Below are 15,054 nucleotides of genomic sequence, written 5' to 3' on the forward strand. Positions count from 1 at the left end.
TCAGACTTCAGCAAAAGTAATGATACGAGCTTGTAACAGAAGATGGACATGAGACAAACAAAGGATTCACCTCATAAAATAAAACCCAAACTCATCATATATATACACTCACATCCTGAAAATATCACTTAGGCTCTTCAATCTCTCCAGATGTATTCTGTAAGAGCAGCTATTATTGTCACAAAATAGTACCAACATGCCCTATAAATTAATGTTACTGAAATTCTGAAGTAGGCAGTTGGCACAAAAATGTCTTATCTTTCCAGTAGAGTACATTTTGGTATCACACTCTGCCTGATTTCTCATTCCTGGGACAAATTGCTCAAGGCCTTCATGCACCATAAGCATTTTAAACTGATAGTCCTTCCAAACCATCTATTATCTGACTGTTATTAAGTACCTCTTACCTGCCTTGTGTGCTCAGAAATAATAAAGTACAGGGAAATGTGTATGTATAGAAATGATCTCAAACATTTCTGGCAGTTTAAGACACGGAGTGCACAGGGCATGACCCTGTGCTGTGATGATATGGCAGCAGTGTCAGCAGGAGATACACATGAAGGATCTTTTGGTATTTGCCACCTTGAGTGTGAGCCTGGCACCAAGTGTTTTGTGCTTGGCTCACTGGTGAATGGAGGAGGCTGAAGCAGTGACAGAAGGAAACCTGCACTGCCCAGCTGTCACACCTGGCACAGAGCTCTGCTCAAACAGAACTGCAGCCTTTTGCCCCTTTCTCATTCCCTATCCCTCAGATTTAGATGTCTCAAAATAAATGGTTTTCATTTAAAAAGAACTGAGAACTTGCACTGAAGACTTGTGAGAGAGAGATGAGCATGAGAACAAGAAAAACAAAAAATGAGATGGAGGTTTTTTCAAGTTTCTTGTGCTTCACAGGCTAGAGACCTCCCACTCATACCGGAGAATGCTTTCACCATAAGGAATTGATAGTGCTTCTATCTTTTTCCATAAGATGCCACTTTACTGTTAGCTGGCTTTTTCTAAAGCCCCTGGTGCCACATAACTACAGAAAAAACTACCTGCCATCTCTACTACAACACTAAAGTGCAACACAATGTTTTTTCAAACTGATGTATGACTTCAAAATCACAACTTCAGGAATTAGCCTTGGTCACTGCACATCACAAAGGGCAAAAAATGCAAGATATGCTTTAGAAATTATCACTATTATTTCTATTCTTACTTTGCCAAATTATAGAATTCAAAGAGAAAACCCCTTCCCCATTTCTCTGTCTTCCTCAAAGAGTATTTGAAGATGAAGCACATCTCATTTATGGGTTCCAGTATCTAGGCTGCCCTCTGAAAACTACAAATTCTCAGAACTGGAGAGAAAGTTCAATAGGAGGGCATTAAGGGTTCAAATATCAAGAGCTGAAACACAAAGGACTCTCTATCACCTGGGGGTCTAAAAATATTTTTTTGGACTTGACAATTCTTTCTCTCTTAGTAAAGAGGTGAGATAGTTTCTGCAGAACACTTTGAAGCAATGGCAACAGGATTCAGCATGCAGAGGCCTAGGAAAAACAAACTTTTTCTGGCAAAGGTACAATTTCATAGTGATTGGGCAAAAAGACAGGACTTTTTTCCAGTTTTGGTCAAAATTCATGTCAGAATTAAATTATTAAAAACATACTGGGGCAGTCTGGAAAAAAAAAATACAGGCATAACAGTTATTTTTTCCTTTTTGTTTTGTACTGAGTAAATATTCTATTTAATAAGCTGTTTTCAAAAGGTGCTGTAAAAAAAGAGGTTGATACACCAATATCTTGAGAAATATAAGCAACATTTACAACAGCAACAAGTCCCCAGAATTCTTGTTCTAGAGAGAAAATATCCACTAAGTTTTAACCTTATGTTCAAACAAGAAGTTCATTTTAGACAGTCTTAGCCTTAAATACATACTCTTACTTATAATTTAATGAAAACTATTAAAATATGCTCTGTGTTTTACTATGCAATGTGGCCTGTGGTACTTTTAAAAGCTAGTCAAGGGTTGGGGTGATGAATTTTTGGGGGAGAGCAGTTTGTTTTGTTTATTTGTTGATTTTCTTAAATATTGTTGCCTAAACACATGTTTTTCTGACTAATTTACCAACCAGGAAATAAAGCTGTATCATTCACATACCTGTGTTTCCCTAAAATAAAATTATTTCAAGATAGCTGCAGAAACAAGAAGGAACCCATCTAGATGAAGTGGAAGAAATGTAATTAACAGTGGTTATGCAGCTGGAGCTGTTTCTACAGACCTTGCAGTGATACTGGTCCTCAATAGCCTACACAGATGATATTAAAAGAAAAGGAGAAACAGAAACCTTTCTGTCAGGGGAAGTCAGTCTGTCATTTTATGAGACAGGCCTTTTCTATCAATATTCATAGATATAGAATACATTGTATTAAATCAATTACATACTTATAAAAATCTAGCCCATTGACAGTTACCAGATCCTCCTCAAGTAGAATGCACTGTTTATGAGAGTGTTTTCAGCCATGCTGAAAACTTTGACTATTACTGGTTTTAGGTTTTAGTTAAGAGGTGCTTGTAAGGAAGGCATCGGAAGTTAGTTCTGATTTCAGAAAAACTTCAGTGTTTCCCCCCTGCTCAAAGCACAAATAGGCATCCACCCAGAGCAACACACATTCCTCTGGGTAAATCAAGGCCAAATTATACTCCTGGGATATTGATCTCTCAAATGTACCATGTGTTTATCTGTCATGTTGTCACACACCTCCTTTATGGCATTAGTTTTAAGGTGAACACTGCACAACAGGCCCTTCAGGGCACCAAAACCAGTCTGTCTCAACAGTCAGTTATAGTCCTACAGAAATGCCCACAGCCACTCTTCCTGCAGAGAAAGTCAGACTAAATAAATGAATACAAACCAGTCACACAAGAAAAGAAGGAGCCTTGCTCTAGTAGGTAGCAGATAGAGATTAAAGAATACAAAAGTTAAAGATTTTGTTTTCATCATACAAAAAATGCCTATAAAATCGCAGTTCGTTCCATCACCTTTAGTCTACTCTATATAGCTTACATTTTGTAGGATTTTCCACACCAATGTTCTAAACAAGGGCAGGGAATCACAGCAAATTCCTTAAGGTTTTTAAATACCAGTTGATTCTAAATAGAAAGTCCCAAGATCAGCTTCTGTCTTGAGGGAATAACAGCCTCTGAGTATTCATGAAAGAAGCATGCTCTGCTGTGTCCTGTTGACAAGTCCCTTACATGCAAGCATTATGATTTTTCTCTCAGTCTCTTCCTTTGTCAAGTTCCAATTTCTTGTTACAATCTGGGATGATTACATTTTGCCCCATGTGAGTTTATAAACACATTGTAAACAGGTGAAACAAATCAATTAGGATGATTAAAGGCTTCCAGCTGGGTCTCCAAATGGGCATTTGCAGGATCCAATTTTGAACATCATTTTCTTTTAATAACATCTTGTGTATTTTTGCCACAATTTTCTAAATGATGTGTTAAAGACAAAAGGTCTTCCTGGCTGTATTAGCCAGTCTAAGCCATTTTACAAAAAGACAAATTAGGTTTATTTTTTATCTTTTCTATTGTTGGGACCATAATCCACAAACTTCTCAAGCTTTTATAGTATTTAGCAGCTATTTGGCTCATGTTACTGGAAAACTAAGAGAGATACACGATTATGCTGCCATTAAAACTACTGGCTCAAAGAGTTTATCAATGTTATTCAAAAGAAGACTCTCTATTTTTGTTTCAGAGAAAACAGATTTTCTTGATTTGGTGAACCCAAGACACAAGAAAAGAAGAGTCTAAATTGTAGACTCTAGACAAACAGAGCAGTTCAGAAGGGAACTGGATCTGTTCTGACAGCTACGAAAAGAGTGCAGCAGCAAGTACACCATGATGCACCAGCCATTGTATCATGCAGCCTGAATGATTTCTCATTAAACTCAGTGGAAAGACTCTTGCTGACTTCAGTAGTAATCAATTAGGGACAAAGATTAACACAAGATAAAGGTGTAAAAGAAGTGATGACAGTGGGATGTCATATGGCCACAAAAAAAAAATCCTATGCTAATGATGTGCATATGAAACTAAAGTGCTATCTAAAATGCTTTGGAGTCATACACGGAAGAACATGGTGCAGTTGTTGAGCAATCCACATTCTTGGAAGTGCTGGCTTGAATTCTACCTGTACACATTTCCATCCCTGCATTTCTAAATATGCATATTCCATCTTATAATTATTTTCCAAGTATAAATGTTTTGTTGGGTGGGGTAATAATAATTTTTGCTTGTCATAATAAATGAGCATTATGAGTTCATTCCTTTCAGCGATGTATATTTTATATCCCCACTTTGTTGTGTAGAATAAGCTATCTGTGGCACTATCAGCAGCTCCCACTGGAGTGAGAAATCATTATAAGTCCCATCTTTAAATCAAACCACCTCAGTGGGAGTTCAGAGTCCTTTATTCAGCAGGGAACCACACTGCTCAAGCCTGGTGACAGACTGAACAGTAACTGTCCAAAGACTGCAAACAAATTGTCACAGCACCCCACTGAAAAAATGTCTGTGTGGCTCCAGAATGCTTTTCAGTGGTGTAACAAGGCTTCAGTTGCTTGTAGCCATTAGAAATCCTTCTTCAGCTCAAATGCCTGCCATCTTTTATTGTCCCTGGAGAGGAGGTGTGGAGAGGTACAAGGTCTGCGTATAAATATCACAGAATATGGTGAACCTATGAGGGCTTCTGCATTTGTCACTGGCTTCAGAAAAACTGCATAAATTTTGGGTGCTATAACGTAAAGGCATTAATCTATCTAGAGAGCATCTACAGGAGGACCACAAGGCTGGAGAAGGGTCTGGAGGGGAAGTCTTATGAGGAGGGGCTGAGGTCATTGGGATTGCTCAGCCTAGAGAGGAGGAAACTGAGGGAAGACCTCACTGCAGTCTTTAGCATCCTCACAAGGGAAAGCAGAAGGACAGGCAGTGATTTGTTCACCCTCCTGACCAGTGACAGGACCTGGAGGAATAGCATGAAGCTGAGTCAGGAGAGGTTTAGCTCAGGTATCAGGAAAAGGTTCTTCACTGTGAGGGTGCTTGGGCACTGGAACAGGCTCGCCAGGGAAGTGGGCACAGCACAGCCTGTCTCAGCTGGATAACGCCCTCAGGCACACGGTGTGATTCTTGGGGATGGTCCTGTGCAGGGTAAGGAGTTGGACTCAATGACTCTCATGAGTTGCTTTCAACTCAGCTTATTGTATGATTCTATGATGAAGCTCAGACTACTTGAAAGAACCGTGGAGTAGCAGAACAGTCTGTAAGACAGATAACATTGGAGCACCCAAGAAGTCCTGCTGTTCACCTTGCATGTTGTTTATAGTTGGCTGATTACAGAGAGAAAAACTCTCTGGGAGATCTCTCCCATACAGCTGCAGAGGCAGAAGGGCTTGTCACCAAGCCACCCTGCCAAAATGTTCTGGTTTTATACCACATCCACTTAACTTGGAATCTCTGCTACGCTAGGGCTGATTTCTGTCATGTCTTTTGCTCTTACATGACCCCCAGTTTCCTTTCTTATTCTCTCCTCTCTCAACACAATTTCTATATGCTGTTATTCTACAATTCTCCTTTCTTTGCTTCTCCTACTAGTTTCTCATTTTTCTCTTTTCACTCCTATTTTTTTCATTCAACAAACTGCTCCCTAGTCTCAGTTCTTTTGCTAGATCCTATATATCTCATCATTCTCCCTTTCACTCCTGGCCTATTCAAACATTTCCTATATTTCTACACCATGTTCAGCACCATTCACTGCACAATTCAGATAGCATGTCTACTCTTCCCCCTCGTAACTGGCATTTTTCCATCCTTAATAGATGTAAGGATATCATACAGAGCAATTATAATATTTAGGGGCAATATGCTTATTATACATACCCATTATCCTATCCTTAGCCTCTTTACCTCACTGATTTTCTGAGCAACACCTAAGCATGGAACCTCTAGCCTGTGCTAGCAGCAGCTTTCATTCCTGCTGGAAGCACCCTTGCTGAATGGAGAGAGATCAAAAGTGAGAGCAAACCAAAAATTTAGTGACCGCTACTTCAGATTGAGCCTAAAGAGATAGACAAACTACCCTTAGATACCTGTAATGGCAAGATAACATTTACAGCAAACAAAATCATAAGCAGGAGCTTGTGTGCCTCCTTTGCAAATGACAGCTAACAGTGCAGGAAGAACTCACTTCTTTTCAAGGCTTCTTTTGGCTACAGAGATAACATCCAGATTCTGTTCAAACGTGGAGGTAGTTCTTGACCTTCAATGAAGGCTCAATCCACATTTTCTACTTTACTTGTGGCAATGATGGTTCCCTAGGAAAATGCTACCAAACATGCATGACAAATCTGAGTGAATGTAATAATTGCAGTTATAAAGCAGTATCTCACTATGTTAATGAAGCAATTTTCTAAGAAAAGCCACTTAGAGAACTTACACTTACAGAACACACTGTAATTGTTAGCGTACTTTCAAAGTAGAATAACTTAAATTTGTTATCAAAGGCTCTGTAACAGAGCTGTCAATACTCTCCACTAAATCTATCCAGCACAAAGCTATTATTGAGGGAATAGTCAAAGTTCCCCTACTTCCTTTCCATTTTGCTTCTTAGAATGACTGCCTGCTACATATTTGTAATCAATCTTGTGCAATAGCTAGGCAGTTGGCTTATCATTCAAATTTGAACTCTAAAGATAAATAGCATGCTTTTCATCTGATCCTTGGCCTTTGACTTATTTTACTCAGCCAGCCAGTTGTTAAAATTTCCATCAGTACAGCTGTATGAGTCACTTCACCCAAACAATCCATGTCTTTAAAGGGCAGACAGGGAGATAAAACAACCAAATTTTATCTTAGGCAACAAGAACTACTGTTGGTATCTATTGGGAGTAAGATTAATATAACTGGGAATAAGAATAATGTGAATGTAATAGAAATCTGACAATAGCACATAAAATAATAGCAATGTGCAATCTGAAGAAAACTAGCAATTTGAAGGAATGATTCCAGGCTAGAAGGAGATGCCTCAAGAGTCTCACAAGCATGTGAAAATTATTATTTGCTTACAGCTTATCACTTACTATAAGTAAAGATTTTCAAATATTTGGACAGTGCTTGGCAGTCCACACAAAAGCCAGCTCAATTTGAAAGACAGGGCTCATGACTACAAACCTGACTTCTTTACCAAGTGGTACTTACTCTTCAGAGGAGAAAGGAACTAGGTAGAAGAGGGAAACAATCCAACTGCCGTTCTCAAGAAACAGAAGACACCCAGCACGCAAAACTATTTCATACTATGTAATACCAAATGCACCAGTTTAGCTGAAATAAAAAGCTAAGGCACATGAAAGAGAGGGGAACTAACTATTACCCTACAGAGAAAAAGTATCAAAGTGCAGTAAAACCAAAACATTACCAAGCTTGAAATTCCAGATATGGAAATTGAAGATTCAGAACTGAAGCTGTTTTAGATCACTCCCTGTTTCTGACAGCACTTAGATGTTTTAAGATACTAGGGCAGTTATATCTACTAGAAAAGGCATAGCACTATTATGACCAATGTTGGATTTATCACATATTTTATCATTAACTATAAATGGAGTTAGCTTTGCTAAAACAAATATCTGTTCTGTAATTACTCATCTGTCAAAGATAAAATTTCCAAAAAAATAAGACTATCTTGAGTGAAATTTGTGTACTACAGCACATAAATATGGATGTAAAATATTTTTGCACAAATTCTTATCAGGAGCATTATCTTATAAATATTATTGTTATTGACTCATGGCTAATGTCTGTACGTAAAGACCTTGGACAAGTCTGCCAAGAACCTAGATGTGTACCGTAACAATTAAAATATATTACTCCATTTATTTGAAATGAGTATGAGTCTTTCAATTGCAGCAAACACAAGATATTCATCAAAAAATGACTGATACAAATTTTGTGTCTCCCTTGCATCTGTAACAGATCAAAAAACAGAAAACAAGACTTGTTTTTCTATTACTGTCGGTTTAGATGCTTTTTCTCATTGATTTTTTTTCTAAACTTTTAATTGTAATTACTTAAACATTTTGATTCTTTTTTTGCATGTTCTCCTAAGGTTACCAGCATACCTGAATTGCCAATACAATTATGGGCCAGGACAAAGAATGCTATCCTTCCTGGGAGCATGGGAACTGAGAAGGCAAATGAGATGTTTTCTTGCTTTATGCATCTATTTCCCTTAATGCTTTTACCAGTTCTAAACTGGCTCTTCTCTCAGTTCTCTGTATGAATCAGAACACAATCTCTGGTGTTCTTTGGCAGACAATCTGAAGTCAATCTCCCTGTACTGAAATAAATGCATGTGGACTTATCAGGTTCCTGTAGCTTTGGGACAGATGACAAATAATCCTGACAGCTTGGCTGTAAAATTTTGTATAAGAAATAAATGTTGTATGACCTAGCAGAGTAACAGAGGATTCAGCTGCATTGTGCTTTTCCATCAGGCTGTACAGTAACAGTATTGTCTAACTTTTTGCAAAATAGTTTCTCTACTGATAGTACATATGATTAACTGGGTGTCCCATGGCTGCAAAATAATATCCAACGAACCTGCTTCTCCTTTCAGTGCTGCCCTCACTGAAGCAGAACCACACAAAGAGCACAGTGACATCAGAATTGCAGGAAGACAACTATCTCCACTTTTACCCTAAGCTTTGGCTGATTCTAGATGCATGTGAATCTCTGAAGAGTTCTTACACAGGGGTTTTTGCTTTCTTTTACAGATATATGGCCATTATTGATCCCTTGAAACCTAGGCTCTCTGCAACTGCTACGAAGGTGGTCATTGGGAGCATATGGATTTTGGCATTCCTGTTGGCCTTTCCCCAGTGCCTATACTCCATAACCAAGGTGATGCCTGGGAGAACTCTTTGCTATGTAGCATGGCCAGGTGGTCCAAAACAGCATTTTACGTAAGCTTTTGTTCTTTTAAACTTGTGCATGGTGGTGTTGAGACTTGCAATGGACTTGGCAAAATCTCTGGCATTGTGCAGATACTCTACACACAGAATAACTAACAGCTTTGATCACTGAGAAATTCAGAGCCAGTTTTCTACGGATGATAAAGCATTATGTGTGATAAACAGAACAAATTTATTCTCTTCCACATCTGAGTGTTCTCCCTCCTGTGCTGCACTTTTACCGTTATTGCTGCACATAAGAGCACTACTTCTATACAGACAGAGATGGTCAGAACTGGAAACATAACATGCAATTCAAAGCAAGCTTCCTCTTTATCCTAACCAGGAAAAAAAAGGCTTTCTAGTCTCTCCTTAGAATCATTTAGGTTGGAAAAGACTTCTAAGGTCATCAAGTCCAGCCACTGACTCTACACTACCAAGTCCACCACTAGTTCATGTCCCTCAGTGCCACATTCACAGGTTTTCAGTAAACCCAGGGATGGGGAATCAATTGATTCTCTGGGCAGCCTGTACCAATGATTGACAACCCTTCTCATGAATAAAATTTTCCTAATATTCAGTCTAAACCTTCCCTGGCACAGCCTGAAGCTATTTCTTCTCTTGTAACTAGGGAGAAGAGACAAACATCCACCTCACTACAATCTCCTTTCAGGTAATTGTAGAGAATGAGAAGGCCCTAAACAGTTTTTTTCTCTAGATTTCTTCATGGGAGGGCTGGATTTTGCCACTTCATTCTGTTACTTATGTCAGATATTAGTCCAAAAGAGAAAACTGGATAACCTGTAACTGGTTCCACTTTCTGAAAGTGAGAATATCAGTCAATTAAATTAAATATATCCTATTTGTCCCTCTGGTAGAATTAGGAATAAGTGGCTACTTAGGCATCTGTCCTTTCATGTCATCACTGACATTTAAGAAAAACATTGCATTCAAGGCTGAAAGTCTGTGTAACTATCTGGAATCAAATTTGACCTTTTGCTCTTTATGAGGCAGGTGAAAGACGTCTTAGTCACATATAATTTTTATCACTTTAGGAGCCATTCACAGACATTTCTCTTTAGGGCAGGAGGGTCACTCTCAGTGACAGTTGGGGATCCTTCACTTATCATTCAGTAGGATTTCATCTGAAGTTGACATTTAACCAGGAACTAGCACGAGGCAAAAGAAATGTTCTTTGTTTTCCCAGTGCTGACATCAGCAGTGGTGACTATATTGCACACAGGCTGCAGATTTATGTTGTCTGTGTGCAACAGATCTGCCATTTGAAGAACAGTGGGTGATAGGACTCTTATCAGGGTTTTTGCATCAATCTATCACTAAAATACTTACTTTCCTCTTTGTTTTATGGTCCAGACTAGAGCGCCAAATGCCTAGCTTTCCCTCATGATACTTGGTTGTGCAATTAAATCAACTCAGCTAGTTATGGACAAACCCACCTTATTCTGTAGTCACTAATCACAATAACTATAGAGTCACTCATAATATACTAGTGCAAGCTCAGCATTAGAGCACATGCATTTAAATGTACATAAATTTGCAGTGCAATTCCAGACTTTCAAAAAGACAGTGAAAACACCAAGAACTAGCCAGTTAATATAAAACATGCTTTGTGCTAAAATAGAAGTCTTGACTTCTAGCAGCCCATTCCATTGGTATAGCTCCTCTGAAGGCACTTACCACCTTAATATCTTTTCATTGCAGGTATCATGTTATTGTGATTGTGCTGGTCTACTGCTTCCCACTGCTCGTCATGGGCATCACTTATTCCATGGTGGGAATTACCCTCTGGGGAGGAGAAATACCAGGCGACACGTCCAACAAATATCATGAGCAGCTCAAAGCTAAGAGAAAGGTACTGTTCCAGTAAATCCCACTAAGTGAATACTTATAAAATCATCTGCAATTGTGTTGCAACATATCACAGTAAATTCTTTCAGAAACACCAAATCACTTGAAATAGCAGTAATGAGAGATCAGCTTCAATACAAAATTTGATTAAGTTTGACAAGTTGTCTTCTCTGTTTACTGGCTGTTCTTTTCATAACATTAATGTTTGTCATTAAATAAAGGAAACATTTGGGTTTTAACTTCTTACTCCACATGTAGCAGCACACACTGTGTCTGCTATCTGGAAGCTAAGGCAAAAAAGTTTAGCCTTCAGAGAGTTAAGATACTGACTTTTGAACAATGGGCTAGCAAACCATTAGCTCTTGTTAGGTAAGATTATTATCCTACTGAAACAAAAGTGAATCTTGCTATAACTTTCAGGTGATTAAGGTCCATGCATATTTGAGATAAGAACTGATCAGCCTGCTTATAATATATAAATCAGATTTTTAAACAATAACTTTATTGTGAGAAATGCAAACAAGTTTTCCCAGATATTTTCTTTCAATCCCTTTCACTGTAGGTATTGCTTAAACTAACTAGACTTGAGATTGCTTATGAACTATTTGACTATCTCCAGTTCAGTTTTCCTAATGTTGCAATGCAATGAAGGTTTCTTTCCTACAACATTCTTTTTCTTAACCTAACTTTTCTTATTTAGTAAGACAGCCTTCTACATTTTTATTTCTGACACAATTTTTTATACTAAAATGTATTTAACCTTTCAGACTTGAAAAAATGGTACCCTAATACAAATTTCTAATTCACAATGTTGAGCACATTTTCAGTTGCTCAGTTTGCTTCCTGTTGCTATATGTTTGAACAGTGGAATACAGTGGAATATGCTACCGGGCTGCAGCAACAGCAGAGTGGGGCATATTGGGTCCTGAGAGAACACAAGATCTCCTTCAAATTCTGGAGAACACTAACATTTTCATTTCTTTCAGGACACTGCAGAAATCACTTTCTGTAACAGACACATCTTGCAAAAGCAAATGTGGAAGGGAAATTATTAAATTATTGCAGAACCAGGACATGCCAGAACTTCAGGACCTGTTATCATAATGACTAAGTAAAATAATCATCTTGTGACATAGAAACTAGAGGTCTCTGAAGACCAAATCCGGCTTTTACTATATGAAACAGAGAGCCCAATTAAATCCCTTGAATACCTTAAAAACAGCACCTGTTTAGAATTCTAAATATATACAAGAGACAAGGAAAAACATCCCTAATTAAAGGATTTTAAATGTGAGAGTACAGAGATGCATACCTTCAAGACATGCAACAAGGGAATTAAATTATGTGCAGATATATTATAACTGCATCAGTGACTTTATGGGTAGAGCTCCATGACAGCACTTTAGCTACACTGCTGTGCTCTCCAACAGGATTTATGAAATAACTGGTATTTGGAAAGATGAATCATAATTGGTTATTCATGGAGAGGAACTAACAGACTGGAATCCAAATAAAGCCATAACTCAGCCTGCCTCTCATAACAGAGCTAGTGCTTTGCCCCTTTCAGGCAAAGAAATAATCTGCTTCTCTTGCTATTTAGTGTATAGGTATCAAGACATATGGAAAATCTATGCACTTATAATGAAGGAGAAATATAAAATGCTGACTGTTTCATATCAGGCAATGTTACAGCACACAAAGGTGTCTGATTAGGGTTGTTTGAAATAGTATTTAATATTAAGAAGGTAGTGAACAGTTCATGCAAGACCTTTAAAAGAAACAATGTTTGCCAGCAAAAGATTTGAACAACTTGACAAAGTTGTTAGTACTTCAGCAGATAGTCTCATCACTTCATATATATGATTGGGCAATCCTGAAAGCATCATTAAGGGATGAAGGATTCAAAGAATTTCACACTGCACACTGTAGGCTGGACAACACAGTCGTGCTTAGTATCTGTAAGGTCAAAGACCAAATATTTAGAAATTCAGGACTGGATGAAACTACAAAACCCTTTTTTTTTTTTTTTCCCTTGACACACAGCTCAAATATCTCAGGGACTGTCCCATTCAAATCTGCCTGGTATCAGTCTTTTGAACTTCTGAACATTTGCTACATGCGGGGACTTTGCAGCCATTATCCCTTCTTAAAGCTCCTGGCATGAGACTGACTAATGTCCAGCTGAACATCATCTCTTCTCCTGCAATTCCTATTTTCATAATATGGAATTATAGTCTCAATGGTGTCACACATAACAAGTTTGTACAAGTGTCTCATAATATTACTATAAGATTTGCTAGGCCAAAATGTTCTTTATTGTTCTTTTCTGTTCTTTTCTGCAAATCCTTGCTCTCAGATGTCGTCTCCACACCCTGCTTTTGCTATCTAAAAGTTCCAATCATTCTTTCAGTTTTACTTAAACCATAAGAAGGAATAATTATGTACTGCAAGTAAAATCATTTAGTATTGTTTTTATCAAGAGGTACAATTCTGATACAACAGTTTGCTGAAAAAAGAACGCTTATCTCAGAAGATGCTATTGTCAGGCCACAATGGGAAGAATACAGAGCAGCAGAAAATGCTCTCCTTAACTTTTGTATTTCCTTTACTGTTCTCCTTTTACTTATGACTGTTACTTTGTGATATTATGTCACCAGGCATCTTTTTCAGTAATTTTCATTCCTCCACACTTATACTTCTGCATTTTCTGCTTCTCCTAACACAGCTTGAGGTGTCATCTCAATTTATTTCAGCAATGAAGATTGATTAAAAGACACATTGTTTCAATGTATTTCTTTTTCTCAACTTTGAATATAAAATGAGAAAAAAGTCCCATATGCTTGCTTTTCACAGCCTCTGAGAGAACTCCTATATGAACACTTCACACATATTTCTCTGGTTTGTTCATTTTTGTTTCCCCTCCTTTTCATAGATTTAGAGAAAGTCCAAGGAAGGGCAGCTAAAAATTATCAAAGGACTTATTAAGTGATTAAAATGGCCTGCACTTTTTAGTTTGGAGATGAGGAGGCCAAGGGACAAGATGTCAGCGTTTAGAGAAACATAAACGTAGTGGATAAAGTGACTGAAGAACTGTTGGTCACCAAATCCTGAAATGCAAGAACTAATAGGAGAGGAGCACAAGGCTGGTAGAAGAGAGAGCACTTTAAGAAAGAGTAATTTAAAAGTCATTAAAGGGCATCTGAGAGGTTCTCCTGCCAGATGCTTATGATCTCACAGATTTCAGAAAGGTTTTAGAAAAATTACAAGCAATAAATTCATAAATCATAGAGTTGGAAAAGGCTGGAAAAAACCTCCAAGATCAACGAGTCCAGCCTCTGACTGGTCTCCACTGTCAACCAGACCACAGCACTAAGTGCCATGTCCATTCATTTCTTAAACACTCTCAGATATAGTGACTCCACCACATCCCTGGGCAGCCTTTTCCAATGGCTGACAACCCTCTCAATGAAGAAATCCTTCCTGATGTCCAAAATTTCTCCCTAATGTCCAAGTAGATACTGAAAGGATGGATCAGAGATGCACTCCTCTTTAATACAATCCTGGGTGCTGGGACAGTATCGGGAAACTAGAAGATGGAAAATTGCCAGGTTCATGGGGTAAACAGCACCTTCTACTGCCTCTGAGACAGAACAGTAGGATAGATGTGCAGCTGTCTGATTCAGAAGGAACTGTCCTATGTCTTTATGCTCCTGTTTTTACATAGAAGTGTAGCCATAAAAATACTCCTGACTTCTCACTGGCTTTCAGTGCCACTAAAAATGCAGGTTTTCCTTTTTTATTTCCTTATCACATATGAATAAATTACATGAAAACACATTAATATGTATTTTATACCACACTTTACAAAGAGAAGACCTAGTTAGAAATAATGATACTTTTGCTGGCAGTAAAAGGTAGCCAAACAGGTCAGACCAGAAAAAAAGAAGATTAATTGCTTCTCTATGGAGTAATTTATTGTGGAGAAGAGGCAGGAAAAAAGAGAAAAGGAAAAAAAAAAAAAACAAGAAGTCAAAGCCTAAAACATTGCAGTACGGCATCAAAACTCTTGAAATACTGAATTAATTATGGGCTGACAGATTTGAAAAAACAAGACTCTACTCATAATATAAAGCTTATTCAAAATAAATTGGTAATGAAATATTACACTATGAACTCACAGATCAGATGATA

At 37.9% G+C, this 15,054-nt stretch overlaps 1 protein-coding gene across 1 annotated transcript in view; it reads left to right on the plus strand.

Annotated features, from left to right (window-relative positions):
- Positions 1-15,054, plus strand: part of TACR3 (tachykinin receptor 3) — a 38,372-nt gene that overhangs the window by 4,724 nt on the left and 18,594 nt on the right. Inside the window, exons 2-3 of the mRNA XM_071431818.1 lie at positions 8,818-9,006; positions 10,717-10,867. Coding sequence (XP_071287919.1) covers positions 8,818-9,006; positions 10,717-10,867 — 340 coding nt within the window. The remainder of the gene's footprint in view (positions 1-8,817; positions 9,007-10,716; positions 10,868-15,054) is intronic.

Source organism: Agelaius tricolor, unplaced genomic scaffold (genome assembly GCF_023055355.1).
Source record: "Agelaius tricolor isolate 1412-34295 unplaced genomic scaffold, bAgeTri1.0.p SCAF_8, whole genome shotgun sequence".
In the NCBI taxonomy this organism is placed as follows: Eukaryota; Metazoa; Chordata; class Aves; order Passeriformes; family Icteridae; genus Agelaius; species Agelaius tricolor.